The following is a 14058-nucleotide window of genomic DNA, read 5'->3' on the forward strand; positions in this document are numbered from 1 at the left end:
TGCCTGTATTCACATTGTTGACCAGGAAAACAAGAAATCTTCTAGCTAAAAAATTCTCTGCTTAAAAAATGAGGTGCTGAATCTAAAACTGATGTTGTTTGCAACATTTTTTTGGATAAAATAGACTGTGAGCACTTGATTCTCTGTGTGTCTGTGCTCTGCACGTTTGTGTTCATCAGAATGCACCACTGATCACCCGTGCCTGGGTTTACATCGGCATGCCAACTTCAGACATTTTGGGATGGCTCTGCTCACGCTTTACCAAGTGTGCACCGGTGACAACTGGAATGGGATTATGAAAGTATGCATACACTCATACATGCGTACACACACACACACACTCTGTACATACACATATCCCCTTAACCATTAATGTATTTACATGAAGCATTTGTTTCAACAGCATTCTTGTACCAGATTGCATAGTTCTTTGTAGGAAACATTCCAGGAAATTATTGAGAAATTACATGTAAATGACCCATGAAATAAAGCGTTTCAATAACGTGTCCTAACTCAGATTGTTCCAGGTCATGATAGGTTTCTAATGGTTAGATTATTCAAATTACTGTGGTTACTCAACAGCTGAGATTTCAAATTTTGTAACATTGTGTCCAGTCTGTTTTAATCCGGTCCCTCTTCCTTTCTGAATCTTGCTCTGTCTCTTTCCAGGACACACTGAGGGAGTGTCGTCCTGACGATGAAGGCTGTTTGAGCTACCTGTCATGGGCCTCCCCGATCTACTTCACCAGCTTTGTGATCATGGCCCAGTTTGTGCTGGTAAACCTGGTGGTGGCAGCAATCATGCAAGCTCTGGAGGACAGCAATGAGGTACAGTTAGTACAAATGCACATGTAGTCATTTTTTGATAGGAACAGTTGTGAAGCACAGTTTCATATAAAGCTTCCTAAAAGACTTATGTAATTTGGTGAGATTTAAATACCAGCATGACAGAAGAATATTTTAATATTTCAGAACAAGCCTACTAACTTCTGTCTCCCCCTGGAGGAGGAAAACGCACAGGATGCTGACCAGGACCTGTTGTCTTCAGGGGAGAGCAGCGAGTCCAACTCCTGCAGAAACGTCGACGCAGAGAGATCCTCAGAGTAACGCCATGCACAGAGATCATTCTCTTGTTTTAAGCAGAAAAAAATATATATATACATATACATACATACATATGTGTGTGTGTGTGTGTGTGTGCACACACACACACACACATATACAGTTTCACAAATACATACATACGTGTACACGTATGTATTTATTTGTAATTGTAAATTGTTTTACTGCTTAGCTCATTGTAATGGAATGATTTACAGATTCACTTTTACCTTTTGTTGTTAAAGGTAATGATACAAACTGTGTAAATAAGAGTGTATATTTGTAAAATACTTAGTGATTTCCACTGTTTGAATAAATGAATGAATTTATATGTATTCTTGTTTTACTGTGACCGTAGTTGAAGTTTGAACAATCAGATGAATGGGGTTAGACAAAAACAATGTTACCATTTTGTAAATGGTAGTTTTTCTTCCTGAGATGAAAAGACATGAAACAAACAACAAAAAGAAAAGCAATCCACTTCCTTTAATATAGAAATTGTGATTTTGTTTCAAATATTTAAAATCCTGAATCACTTTTCCTCCTTCTAGCATTGTCATAATACATCATAGTGTGTTTTCTCTGTAGGTAGTTTATAATTAATCATATTCCATACTGTTTTCTTCTACAGGAAGTGATGAAGTTCACACACTGATCTAAACTAATTACTGCCTAGAAAATGTATTTGGATGTTTTGAGAGAGAGATCTGATGGGCATCATTCATAACTGTGATCACTGAGGATGTTTGTTGTTCTCTGGGGCCCCTTCCTCCTTTATGCTATGTAGACCAAATAAAATGCATGAAAAATGTCTCAGGATAGGGCCCAAGGCATTGTTTCAAACACAGAGGGCAGTGAATTGGTTCCAAAAAATCTTGACATAGTACATATAATAGGCTACATTGTGCTGATTTTACTTCAGACAGAAGAGAATTAGTTGTTTCTCACCCGTGCTCTTGTAATGTCTGAATTACTGTTGCAGCAGTTTATCTGCTGAGGTTGAGCTGAGTTCTCTATCCAGCATATCTCAATGTCAACCTGTGGTTTACAACATGGTCAACCAATGTTGCTCAAATCTCATCTGATAAATCTGGTCCTTGTCTTCTTTGTCCACATCCTCTTTATGTCTACCTCTACCTCCTCCTCTCCCTGCTGCCCTTCCTCTGCAGGCTCTCCCCATCATCCTCCGAGAAGTTTACAAGTAAGCACCTAAGTGTGAGGCTGAGAATGTGCTTGTGGTTGGTGAGTTCTGGGCTGAGAATTGTAACTGAATCTCTTACTACTTCTTCCTCTGTGAAAGAAGTGTTTTCAGCTCCGACTAAATGTAGTCAGTGTCTTTTCTGCTCTTACTAATAAACTTTCTTATTTACATTTGACAACCTTTTTTCCTTGTTTCTATAATGCTTTTTTCTCCTGTCTGTGAGCTATCTGCAATACAGCCATGCTGAGTCATGCAGTGACAGGCTTCACTGTGTGATGTACGTACACCCAAGTGACTGGACGAGATGCAACAACTGGAGGAGTGTGTTGAGGAAACCCTGAGTGAGAGTGATTCTCCTGTGAATGGCATGCTGTGTCTACCCCCCTCATCAAACTAAGACTATACTTTCAGGGATCATTTCTATAGTTCTTGACTTGAGAAATGTGTTTCTAAAGTGTTCAGTCTCGCTAACCACGATGATGAGTTGTGATATTTCCTTCTGAGCAAGAAGCTGACAGAGAAAAATGGTTTAAATCATCTGTTCTCTGTCATTGATGATTGTTCTATGCTTCTTCTTAGAGCAAAGAGGAAGGGAATATGATCAGAGTGGCCACAGTTTCCTGTAAAACATAAATATATTGCTAAAAGAAGCACTGTTTTAAATCTGTACTGTTTTAGTATTTGCATGATCTTTAATATTAGTGTGCTTCTGAATGAGGTTGGCTCTATTTTATCACTGGTCAAAAAGGACTAATGTAGTTCCTGTTGCAGGAAATGAGAAGGATGAAACAGAGTTTAGAGGACAGATTGGAGTCTAAACATCAGACTCCACAATACATTTATTCTTCTCAAAAACAGCTTGATGTCTAATGATAAATTTAAAAAGAAATAAAACCAAACAGTTTAATAACACAGTCTGTCTTACCTTTCCTAAACAGTGATAGAAATGAAGCTTTTGACTCGCCATTAAAGTTTGACTAAATGGGGTCAGTGTAACTTTCTTATCATCACTTAATGTGGCTCTCCTTCAGTCTGTGTGTCACAGCTGTACAGTCAGAGGCTTGTAATGACTGACTTCTCTACCTCTGAACCCTGAGTGAAGATGATTCTCTTGTGAATGGCATGCTGTTTTCACCCTTCAGTCAAACTAAGACTATACTTTCAGGGATCATTTCTATAGTTTTTGAGTTGAGAAATGTGTTTCTAAAGTGTATGGTCTCGCTAACCACGATGATGAGTCATGATGTTCCTTTCTGAGCATGAACTGGGCAGAGAATAATGATTCAGGTCATATGTTCTCTGTCATTGATGATTGCTCTTTGCTTCTCTGTGAAGTATTGAGGAAGGGAGCATGTTCAGAGTGGTACAAATTGAGATGTCTAATATGAGCAAAAAAAAAAAAACAAAAAAAAAAACACATTAAATTAGCTACTTGCAACCTGAAATAATTCCTGAAAATGTGAAACTACTTACTAACTTTCCATTTCTTAGATACTGCTAAGAATTTATAAAATGGCCAAGGTTTACTCAGCCACAGTTTTGATGATCAGATAATCGTTCAGCTGTGAAATGAGTGGATTTAAAAAAAAAAAAAATATTATCAAAGCAGCTGGTAGTTGTAGTCCTGCTGAAGATTTTCATTGTGCAGTGTCTGACTACAGTGATGTTCTCTGTCATTGATGACCTTTATTTTCTTCTCTGTGGAGAAATTAGAACTGGTAGTGGCTCAAAAGTAAAATCAAAATAAAGGCGTTCTGTAATACTGCTGATCATATTAGTGATGTAAAATTCTTGATTTACATAACAACTTTCAAGCAACATTGACTGGAAATTTTTATGTCACGTGTCACATTTGAGTGTCACAGCTGTACAGTCAGAGGCTCGTAATGACTGGCTTCTCTACCTCTGAACCCTGAGTGAAGATGATTCTCTTGTGAATGGCATGCTGTTTTCACCCTCACTCAAACTAAGACTATACTTTCAGGGATCATTTCTATAGTTTCTGACTTGAGAAATGTGTTTCTAAAGCGTATGGTCTCGCTAACCACGATGATGAGTCATGATGTTCCTTTCTGAGCATGAACTGGGCAGAGAATAATGATTCAGGTCATATGTTCTCTGTCATTGATGATTGCTCTTTGCTTCTCTGTGAAGTATTGAGGAAGGGAGCATGTTCAGAGTGGTACAAATTGAGATGTCTAATATGACAAAAAAAAACAAAAAAAAAAACATGTTGAATTAGCTACTTGCAACTGAAACAATTCCTGAAAATGTGAAACTACTTACTAACTTTCCATTTCTTAGATACTGCTAAGAAATTATAAAATGGCCAAGGTTTACTCAGCCACAGTTTTGATGATCAGATAATCGTTCAGCTGTGAAATGAGTGGATTTTAAAATATAATAATATATATATATATATTATCAAAGCAGCTGGTAGTTGTAGTCCTGCTGAAGATTTTCATTGTACAGTGATGTTCTCTGTCATTGATGACTTTTATTTTCTTCTCTGTGGAGAAATTAGAACTGGTAGTAGCTCAAAAGTAAAATTAAAATAAGGGCGTTCTGTAATACTGCTGATCATATTAGTGATGTTAAATTCCTGATTTATGTAACAACTTTCAAGCAACATTGACTGGGAATTTTTATGTCATATGTTTATGTCAGTTCAAGGTAATTAGAGAAGCTAACCACAAGGAGTAGTGGTGCTATTCCTTAGCCTGTGTTATGTAAAATGGTGGGAAATAATAAAATAAAAAAATAAATTAATAAAAGAAAGAAAGAAATATTTCTATGCTAAATATTAACATGAATACTTGTAGCAACCAATACCAGGACCCTTAAACTGAAGCTTAATAGTTTAATGAATGACACCTGTGTGTGACATCAGAATGTATTGTTGTAAAGCCCCTCCCTACATGTCTATGTTACACCCACACAGGTGTTCTCACCTGACTGGTCACACCTTGTCCCATGACATGTAGGTGTTCTTCCATATTATTCAGTTGTAGAAGCTGAGCCACTGGCAAAAGCAGATTGAGCCATTGTTTGATCTCTGAATGATGTATCCAGTCACTAGCTGCTGATATTAGTAACATGTTTGAGTCCTGCCTTGTGCTGTCATATCCTTGTGGTTTCCAGGGTTGAGTGGTCTACCATTCAATCCAACACTGTCCCCACAGGGTCCTGCTTGTATCGCATAAATAGACCACAGCTCAATGTACTGAACTTTACCAGAAGTTATTCTCAGTGTCACTGATTTGACAAACTGACAAAGATTTGACAAAGATTTTGGGGAAAAAAAAACTGCATCTGGTTATTCCAGATTCTGATTCTGTATATTAAATATGAATTCAACTTTTGCTAGGGAAAAAAATCGGAGAATTTTCTTAACTTTTTAAGGAGTTCTCTACAGTGTTCTTTTTGTTTTAAATCAATCATTTACAACATTTCATATCTATACTTTTAGATTTATAATTTTTTATAATGCTGAAAACAGGAAGCTGCGTTTGACGTACACTTGCTGCGTGACGTAATACGTAAATAAGTTGATCAAGCTTTTAGTCGCAAGGTTGTTGTCTTCCTTTAGCTGTAATTATCTCTCGCTTCACTAATGTTAATGACAGTACTAAAATTACATAGAAACCCACGGAGATAAAACGGAATTGACATTTTATCCGACATACGTGGATATGCCATCTGACTTTGTAACGTAACTACAAAGTAAGCCTCGTGTGGATAACAAACCGAGTGTTAGTCAGACAGCTAGCGGCAGTTAGCACCACAAATCTCCTCACCGTGCGCTCTTCATGCTCTCTCTTCCATTTGGTCTCCGTCTGTTGTCGGCCTTTAGCCCCTGTCACCAAGTTCAGCCCGTGGTTTCGCCAGGAGAGGATGAACTGGCTTTTCCCCCTGTCCAAAGGCTCCGGACCTCTCCCTCCTCTGAACAGCCTACAGCAACAAAGACAGCGGCAGATCGAGTCGCTCAAAGCCGCTCACCCCAGGTAATACGCACGGCGACCGGTCACCTAAAACCAGACCCTGTTGCTGCCCGTTAGCTTGTTAACATTAACGTTACTTTTTCATACCGAAAATACTACCACCACAGCGTTTCCTGGCCACTTAACCATCGTTAATTAGTCGAACATGTCGAACCAGTTTACACACACATCTGATGTTTACCTAGTGTAGCTAGCCACCTTGGCTCACCGTTAAGTCAGCAAACACGTTAGGCTAACAAATAGCCTCATTTTTCGTTGTGTAAATATGTCAGAATGCCACAGGAGTCACACCATTTTACGTGAGCCCACAGCCACTGCTTTGACATCCTTCATTGTGAGTGTGAAGTGGCTAGTGATTGCTAACAGTTCCTCAAAGCTAACCAGCTAGATGTGTTTTGCCAGGGCGCCGTGTTAGCTGGCTAGCTAATCAAGTCACACAGTGACAGTTACTGCGTCTATTTTTAGGGTTGATGACACAAGTTGTGGCAGGCCGGTCAGTCCTGTGATCACACCAGTGTTTGTCAAGCCATCTCGTCACGCATGTAGTTTTAGTAGGAGCTTGCTAATTAGATGTGGAGATTAAAGTATTAGCCTTTGTTTACTAGGGCGCTCTGTCTCAGTGACTTGTTTTTATCTTTCTACTCAGTTAGAAATTAACAGTCCGCATGAACAGACTGTATTTTTTAGTTCATGTCTTGTTAACTCTTGTTAGATGCGTTAAATCACAGTTATCACCCTCCTGTAAAGTATGCTGAGCGTGGATTACACTGTTACTGTGCGTTTCTTACGGAAGTGCAGTTCATGGGATTGTACAGACCATAAGGCTAATGTGCTGTGGGAACTGCTGATCATGGCCTGGTGGTGATTTTATGGAGTAGGCGGATGGGGAAAGAGAATTCAAACTTTTCAAAGACTGTGTACAGGACAGGGGGTAAAGCCAGGGCTTCTTGAAATGCAGCTCTCAACAATTAATCAACAACTTTATTTGTATAGCAGTTTTCATGCAGGTTGGAGCAGTTCAAAGTGCTTTACAGATGACTGGTAAGCCAATACTAAGACAGAACATGTCAAAAAGATAAAACAAATAGAAATGCTGACAATGAAATTACAGTAATATACAATAATCATGATATTAACAATAAAGTAAGTTAGATAAGCAGGACAATAAATAAATAAAAGCAATGTCCATAAACCATACTTAATCAAAAGCCAGGCTGTAGAGGTAGGGTTTAAGTTGACATTTAAAGATTACAACACTGCCAGTTGCTCTTAGGTTCGCAGACAAACTGTTGCAGCGGTTCAGAGCATAGGAGCTAACAACTGCCTCACCAAAGGTTTTAGTCCTGCAATAAACTAAACAGGCTATATCTGGCGTTTTGTAAGAGTAAATGCTTGATTGTTAGGCATGTTTTGAGAGGTCCTGGTCATTTTAAAATCTGATGTTGACTTTGGGATCAATATCAACATTGCTAGCCACTGACATTCTTTGAAGTTGATATAAACTTTTTGTGGTGATGACTACAGTAAGCTGTAGCAGCATTAGAGTTCTTGCATATAGTAATAGTAGATGATTGTCACTGCTGAAATCTAGCCATACAGTGGTAATGCAATGAGACATACAGTATAAACACTGTGATCAGCCTTGGGCACACTGATCATGGGAGTTGCCAGATACTGGTAAAAATTTCAGAATGATTTTAAACTAGGAAAAAAGACATAAATCTGCATGAAAAGTATATAAGTTAAATTTCTTGTTTTCTTACAAGTGCAGATATAACTAGTTACAATATCAGAAAAATACTCAATTTGTTGTGCTTAAACATTAATTTGCTTTCATAAACTGTAATACATTTTTTAGGAAATGTAATTATATGAAGTACAATATATGTGCTGTAACACTTACTGTTACATTGTTTTGATAAGAGGTAGAGATCCTGTGTGACAACAGACTTTAAACGTCTCTTTTATCGAATCTATCTCTCTCCAAACTTGCAGATCATAAACATTCATGGTAGACATATAATACGTTTTCTAATATGTGCCAATCATCACGACAGATTCAAGATTACATACCGTGACATTCCTGTGCTTCTCTTTCTCAACAGCCTTGCAGAGATCCAGAAGGATGTTGAATACAGAATACCCTTTACAGTCAACAACTCCACCATTAGTGTTAACATGTGAGTACAGCGTGAGAGTATCAGAAGCAGGGAGCGGGCCTGTTTCGCAGTCAGTCTGTCCCCCAGCCACTGATGTGGTTGGAATACTGACTACGGTTGGAAAACTAATTAACCACAGGACACACAGGTCATTGAATTTGTTCTTTATTTATAACTAATGTGCTGTGTGAGAAGAGGAGGTGAACCCTGTGCTCCGTTGATGAAACTAAAGCTAAAGGACCAGCGGCATTACACTAGAAGCTAGATTAAAATGGACATTTTCACCCGTTAGAGAAGATGGACAAGAAAAATAAATAAGGCTTCCATTTTTATCACCAGTGAAGCTTCATAGAGTGTAGTGCTTGAAATAAAATGAAAAAAATATTACACTGCCATAAAACCATATTACAGTATTAATATATATTACATATTGTATATCTTGTTATATCATCTTGTCAATCCTCAGAGCTAAAGTTGGCATACTGTGCCATTTTCTGTCTTTCTTTCAGTCTGCTACCTCCTCAGTTCCCTCAGGAGAAGCCAGTGGTTAGTGTCTATCCCCCCGTTGGTCATCATTTAGTCGACAGCAATAATGGCACCATGATCACTAGTCCTCTCATCACTAATGTAAGTAGTTGTCTAGGCTTTTAATTGACGCTGGTGGTCCCCAAACTTGGTTTCTTGTGTAGCTTCCAGGAACGTTGAAGAAAAGGAGATGAGTGGGTGTATTTTTTTCAGATCTATGATGTGAAACATGACTACTGTCACTGAGCAACACAGCCTCTCTTGTTGTACATAAATGTTGTTAACTATAAGTAAAATTCATGAACATGGCTTTGATTTTGTACATGTAAAGGATTAAGAGAAACAGTAAAGAAAACTCAGCACAGGTACATGATCACTGTGGAAGCTTAATATGGAGCAAGGTCATGAATGGCAAGATCATTACTCATAGTTGTAACCCAGATGATTAAATCACAACTGACTAAAACTGAAACTGAAATGAATAAGTAAAAGTATGGTGGTTTCCACAGCCGAACGGGCCTTTGCAATACTCAGACCCCTGTGAACAGTGAGAAAGTGTGATTTCTCAGCACAGAGCCTGTCCTCTTACTACATCCTCAGTTCAAATGCTCTCACTATCTTACCAGGAGAAAAAGTATACAGGATATGATGTTTACAATGAACATACAGTGTTTCATCTCCTGTATTCATGATTCCAACACAGATTTCTTATCTATGTCTGTCAAGCATTTGACCCCTCAACATCCCAGCCACTATTTCTTATATCTGAACAAAAGTGAAAGGGCTTTTTTCCTTACTCCTCCCAATAACCTGGTTTGTTGTGCATGCAGATATAGTGTTGGTCAACTGTAAAAATATCAACTTTTTTTTTTCTCGCTTTTTCTCAATCAAGGATGCTCTTATTTTATGTAAGTTCTTTTGTTAGTTCATACTTTTCGCTGATGTTATTCTCACTTTTTGTGTATGTTGCAGTTTGGGATGCACTCAGATCTGGGTAAGGTTATTCAGAGTCTGCTGGATGAGTTCTGGAAAAGTCCTCCTGCCTTGATGTCTACTGGTCCTGCTGGCTTTCCATAGTGAGTTTAATCTTGAATTCATGGAGAATATCAGTCATGGAGATTATCAGACATTTGTGACCCACTACTTTGTCATTACACTCTCATTAGAACAGAAAATTCATGTTCTGCAACCTGGGCTTTATTGAAATATTGTAGCTGGTAATTAAAATCTTGGTGAATACGATTTATAAAGTAAAGCTTGCAAACAAAATATCCCTTGCTCTGATTTTCTACATGTGTTGTACTTAGGTAAAATGATCTTGTTTCCTCCCCTTTGTATCACAGCAGTATGTACAAGCCTTCAGGCATGGCTCCTTACCCCACTCAGGCTTTCCACTACGGTCCTCGTCACATGGGTCCCAGTCAGACACCGCCCCCTGGTCCGGGCCCAGCTCCCTCTCCAGCTCCCATGCCTCATCCAGGGGTCGATAGTGCCCACGGGCCTCCTCGTGCTCCAGCTCCATATGGACTGATTACTGACCTGCCGCTGCCTGTACCTACTGGAGACTCACAGGTACACTGATAATGGACAATGTACACAAGTGGGGTGGTAACATCCATTCTGCGCACACGCTTTTGTCATGCCTTAACACAACAGAACACACCCTCTAGCTTTAGTGTTTTGAAAAGCAAATGCCACACCAAGCATTTGACAGTTTGCAAAGCACCAGGTTCACCGACTCAGATAAAGAATATCTATGATAAAAGTAAGCAGTAGAGCCAGCACTCTGACACCCAGACAACCTGCGATTTTTGAGCCTGTTCAAGGGAGGAGCCTGGCTTTCAATTTAAATATCTTTTCCTGCAACTCATCAGTCGGGTTTAGAAAAATCTAGTGGTAACGTAGAAACCAGGTTCATTGAAGAATTTGACTCGCTAACACTACTGGTGTTTCTTATAGGCTGGACTGAATGGACATATGTACAAGATGCCTGAGATTCCTGAGTCTTTTCCTGAACTCTGTGACATGAAGTAAAGTATTCCAAAATATTGTCATCTTACAATCTGTTTGATAAGTTATTATTATGACATTGTTTAATAAAGTTACAATGTATGTTTGAGGTAAGGGAAAATGTTCTTCTCTACTCATCATTGATGTCTTTTTTTTTCTCTTGATGTCACCCATTGCACCTCCACAGTCTGACCCAGTTGTCAGATATGTCTGAAAACGAGGATGTGCTACTGGAGTTCTTTGTGAGTTTACCACAGCTCAAGCAGATCACCACTGATAAAGAAGAGCTGGTCACCAGTATAGTGGACATGGCTAGTAAGTTCCTCCCATGTCCCAGTCACTTTAATTGAGCTGAGCTTTACAAATACCTGAACATTTCTTTTTGTCATTTACAGAGAAGAACCTTCAGATGGAGCCACAGTTGGAAAGAAAAAGAGAAGAAATGCTCTACAAGGTTAGTTCCTGTGTCATGTCTTTTTAACTGCACACACACATAGACAACAAACAAACCCATTCATGCCATTGTTCAGGAGATTAATCATGGTGGGGGTTGTTTGCTCTGTTGACAGTACGAACAGCTGACTCAGATGAAGTCAGCCTTTGAGACAAAGATGCAGAGACAGCATGAACTCAGTGAGGTAAGAGGCTGAACTCATCACACTATGTTCGATTGATAACAGGTTTTTAGAGCAGACATTATTGGATGGAAGCTTCTGATAGCCTGTTAAAAGACATGCTTTCAAGTTTATTTTTGACTTTTATCTTCATTTTTGACTCTTAATTTTTGATTGTGGCCAAATTATGTTGTTTCTTGAATTGTAGGAGCTCAAACAAATTGTTGTACTTTAGGAAAGATCACATTGTTGTTACCTTGTAAAATGGAGGAAACCAAAGGAGGAAGTGTCAAAGAGTTTTAGGAGACCAACCCGAAACATGCTTGAACATGTCTTTAAACTGAAAAGTTCTGTTGCTCTTTTTTCTTACTGAAGTGTCTCATGTCCTCTGCTAGAGTTGCAGTCTTAGTACTTTACAGGCTCGGTTAAAAGTCGCAGCCCACCAGGCAGAGGAGGAGTCGGAGGAGACGGCTGAAAACTTCCTGGAGGGCCGCACCGACATAGACGAATTCCTGACCAGCTTCATGGAAAAGAGAACGGTGAATATAATTGTAGTATATTGGTTTTATTGTCTGAATGTTATCAGAAGTGCAGCACATAACATGAGAAGAAGAAATGTGGATTGATGGCTCTTGGGTTATTCAACAGCTTTGCCACAGCAGAAGGGCCAAAGAGGAGAAGTTGCAACAGTCCATCAACACACATGGACAGTTTCCTACCAGCCACTAGAACATGAGGTACAACATACACTCATATAAGCAGACAAACAGACAATTTACAGGATCAGTTGCAAATCAAATCACAAGACTGTCAGAGGGAACTCAGCGGGCAGTTTGGCAACAGGCAGTCCTTGTTGTTTTTGTTTACACCTAAACTTCCCTCAATTTGTTTCGTGGAAAATCAATTTGTTGTTGTCATTCATTCTATTTTTTACATTTGGTTCCTCAGGTTTGGTGTTTTCTCAGCCAACTGCTGCCAACTAAAAGGAAAAAGACATTAGAGAGGATGAAAAGCACACTGAGTCAACAATTGCCCACTTTGGAGAAGTAGGAAGATGGGCTAAATAAAAGAGAAGCCTGTTGTTCTCAGATCTGGGCTAAAAAATAAACAGCCGAAGTTGGATCGTGTGAGAGCAAAATGGAGAAGCTGTTAAGTCATCACAAGAGGCCAAAACTGGAAGAATGACACACATGCCTAGCTGTTCAACCACATTACTAAGGATTGATCACATTGTGGATAATTTTTATTGCACATTCTGTTTGTCCAGTTTTGACTCGACAGCGATGACAATGAGTTTTGTTTCTGTCCAGGATTTATGTCACGTTAAGTGCACCTGATCAGAGTGATCGGTAATGTGAACACATTTGACAGAAAGTACAAATTGCTTAGGCCACTATTCCCAGTCTTACATTTTTCCACGCAATGATCAACTACATGTCAGTGTCTGTACTTCCGGACTCTGAGATCATTGTCCTGTCCTTGCTGTATTATCCCAGAAAGGCCCCATTCCTGCTGGACAGACACAAGGCTCAACCTTTGCACGTTAAATCTCCTGTTTACATTGGAAAGGTTGTTCTAGTCGCCACAGTGCGTCACTCTCAATCTGTCCAGGTCAATCCTCTTTGTAATTTAACAAAAAAAAAAAAAAAAAAAGAAGAAGCAAGGACAGGGCAGTGTTACTGACTCGGACTAACAAAATTTAAACTGTGCATTTCAACTGCGGAAGGAGGTTGATTCTTTATGAAGTTGTTGCGTTTTCCCCCTTGAGCAATTTCTAAATATCACTGTGTTTGCATATACATTAATAACTTGATTAAACACATTAAGGCAATACTCTGATAGCACCGTACTGATCTATTTACTTTGTTACAAATTTGCTTCAAAGTCGACACAACCAAGTAACAGACCAAATAACATGTAACAGTTATATGTTTTTTGAGTTACTGTCAGTGGTTATATTAGTGCAGGAAACAAACACCGGTGACCACAGATTATTTCAGACATTCAGGAGTTTAGTAAACAGATTATATATAAAAGTCTTCTTAAGCGGAAATCAGAGTACTGTAAACCTGTAAACCATATAAACGGTTTAATCACACTATTACCTTAATTCCATGCTTTTACAATAGTCAAATTATTTTTGTGTATGTAAACATGCTGGTGACCATTTTTTGCTGATAATGACAACCTGACTATTTTATGACACCTTTTGAACTTGAAATGTTTGATGAGGAGCCTCAGAAATTTTGCGATTGCGTTGAGGAATATTAGGTTAAATGCTGCAGTAAAAGTCGATGACATTGGATACTGTATTTAAATAATGTTAATAATAGGCTATATTGTAATCAAAGACTCAGACACCTTGTATTATATGTTCTTATTTAATTTGTTAGAGTAATAAAGCATTTAGAATAAATCGGGGTTGTTGTACATGCTGTTTGATAAAT

The 14058-nt window shown here is 38.7% G+C and overlaps 2 protein-coding genes and 3 non-coding genes across 8 annotated transcripts; all 5 read left to right on the plus strand.

Annotated features, from left to right (window-relative positions):
• The first annotated feature begins 100 nt into the window (after window positions 1–100).
• LOC127138959 (voltage-dependent T-type calcium channel subunit alpha-1H) lies at window positions 101–1107 on the plus strand. Its single transcript, XM_051070283.1, has 3 exons — window positions 101–301; window positions 670–828; window positions 973–1107. Exons 1-3 carry the CDS (start codon window positions 242–244, stop codon window positions 1105–1107), a joined length of 354 nt encoding a protein of 117 aa, XP_050926240.1. The 5' UTR covers window positions 101–241.
• A 1590-nt stretch (window positions 1108–2697) lies between these two features.
• LOC127142537 (small nucleolar RNA U3) lies at window positions 2698–2913 on the plus strand. The gene has a single exon (XR_007813352.1). It is a non-coding gene; the product is annotated as a small nucleolar RNA U3 (small nucleolar RNA).
• Window positions 2914–3451: 538 nt separating this feature from the next.
• On the plus strand, window positions 3452–3667 carry LOC127142538 (small nucleolar RNA U3). The gene has a single exon (XR_007813353.1). It is a non-coding gene; the product is annotated as a small nucleolar RNA U3 (small nucleolar RNA).
• Window positions 3668–4270: 603 nt separating this feature from the next.
• On the plus strand, window positions 4271–4486 carry LOC127142536 (small nucleolar RNA U3). The gene has a single exon (XR_007813351.1). It is a non-coding gene; the product is annotated as a small nucleolar RNA U3 (small nucleolar RNA).
• Window positions 4487–5827: 1341 nt separating this feature from the next.
• vps37a (VPS37A subunit of ESCRT-I) lies at window positions 5828–14027 on the plus strand. Of its 4 annotated transcripts, XM_051070736.1 has the most exons (13): window positions 5829–6025; window positions 6156–6306; window positions 8409–8483; window positions 8972–9089; window positions 9960–10063; window positions 10331–10559; window positions 10947–11017; window positions 11185–11312; window positions 11393–11451; window positions 11567–11635; window positions 12007–12150; window positions 12260–12348; window positions 12560–14027. In XM_051070736.1, the coding sequence occupies exons 2-12, from the start codon at window positions 6197–6199 to the stop codon at window positions 12338–12340; spliced, it is 1188 nt and encodes a 395-aa protein (XP_050926693.1). In that variant the 5' UTR covers window positions 5829–6025; window positions 6156–6196; the 3' UTR covers window positions 12341–12348; window positions 12560–14027. The 4 variants fall into 4 exon arrangements, with proteins under 4 accessions (XP_018535223.1, XP_050926693.1, XP_018535222.1 ...); XM_018679707.2 differs by having other exon boundaries at window positions 5828–6306; window positions 10334–10559; XM_018679706.2 differs by having other exon boundaries at window positions 5829–6306.
• Window positions 14028–14058: the final 31 nt, after the last annotated feature.

The sequence above is a fragment of the Lates calcarifer genome, linkage group LG5 (assembly GCF_001640805.2).
Source record: "Lates calcarifer isolate ASB-BC8 linkage group LG5, TLL_Latcal_v3, whole genome shotgun sequence".
Classification (NCBI taxonomy): Eukaryota; Metazoa; Chordata; class Actinopteri; family Centropomidae; genus Lates; species Lates calcarifer.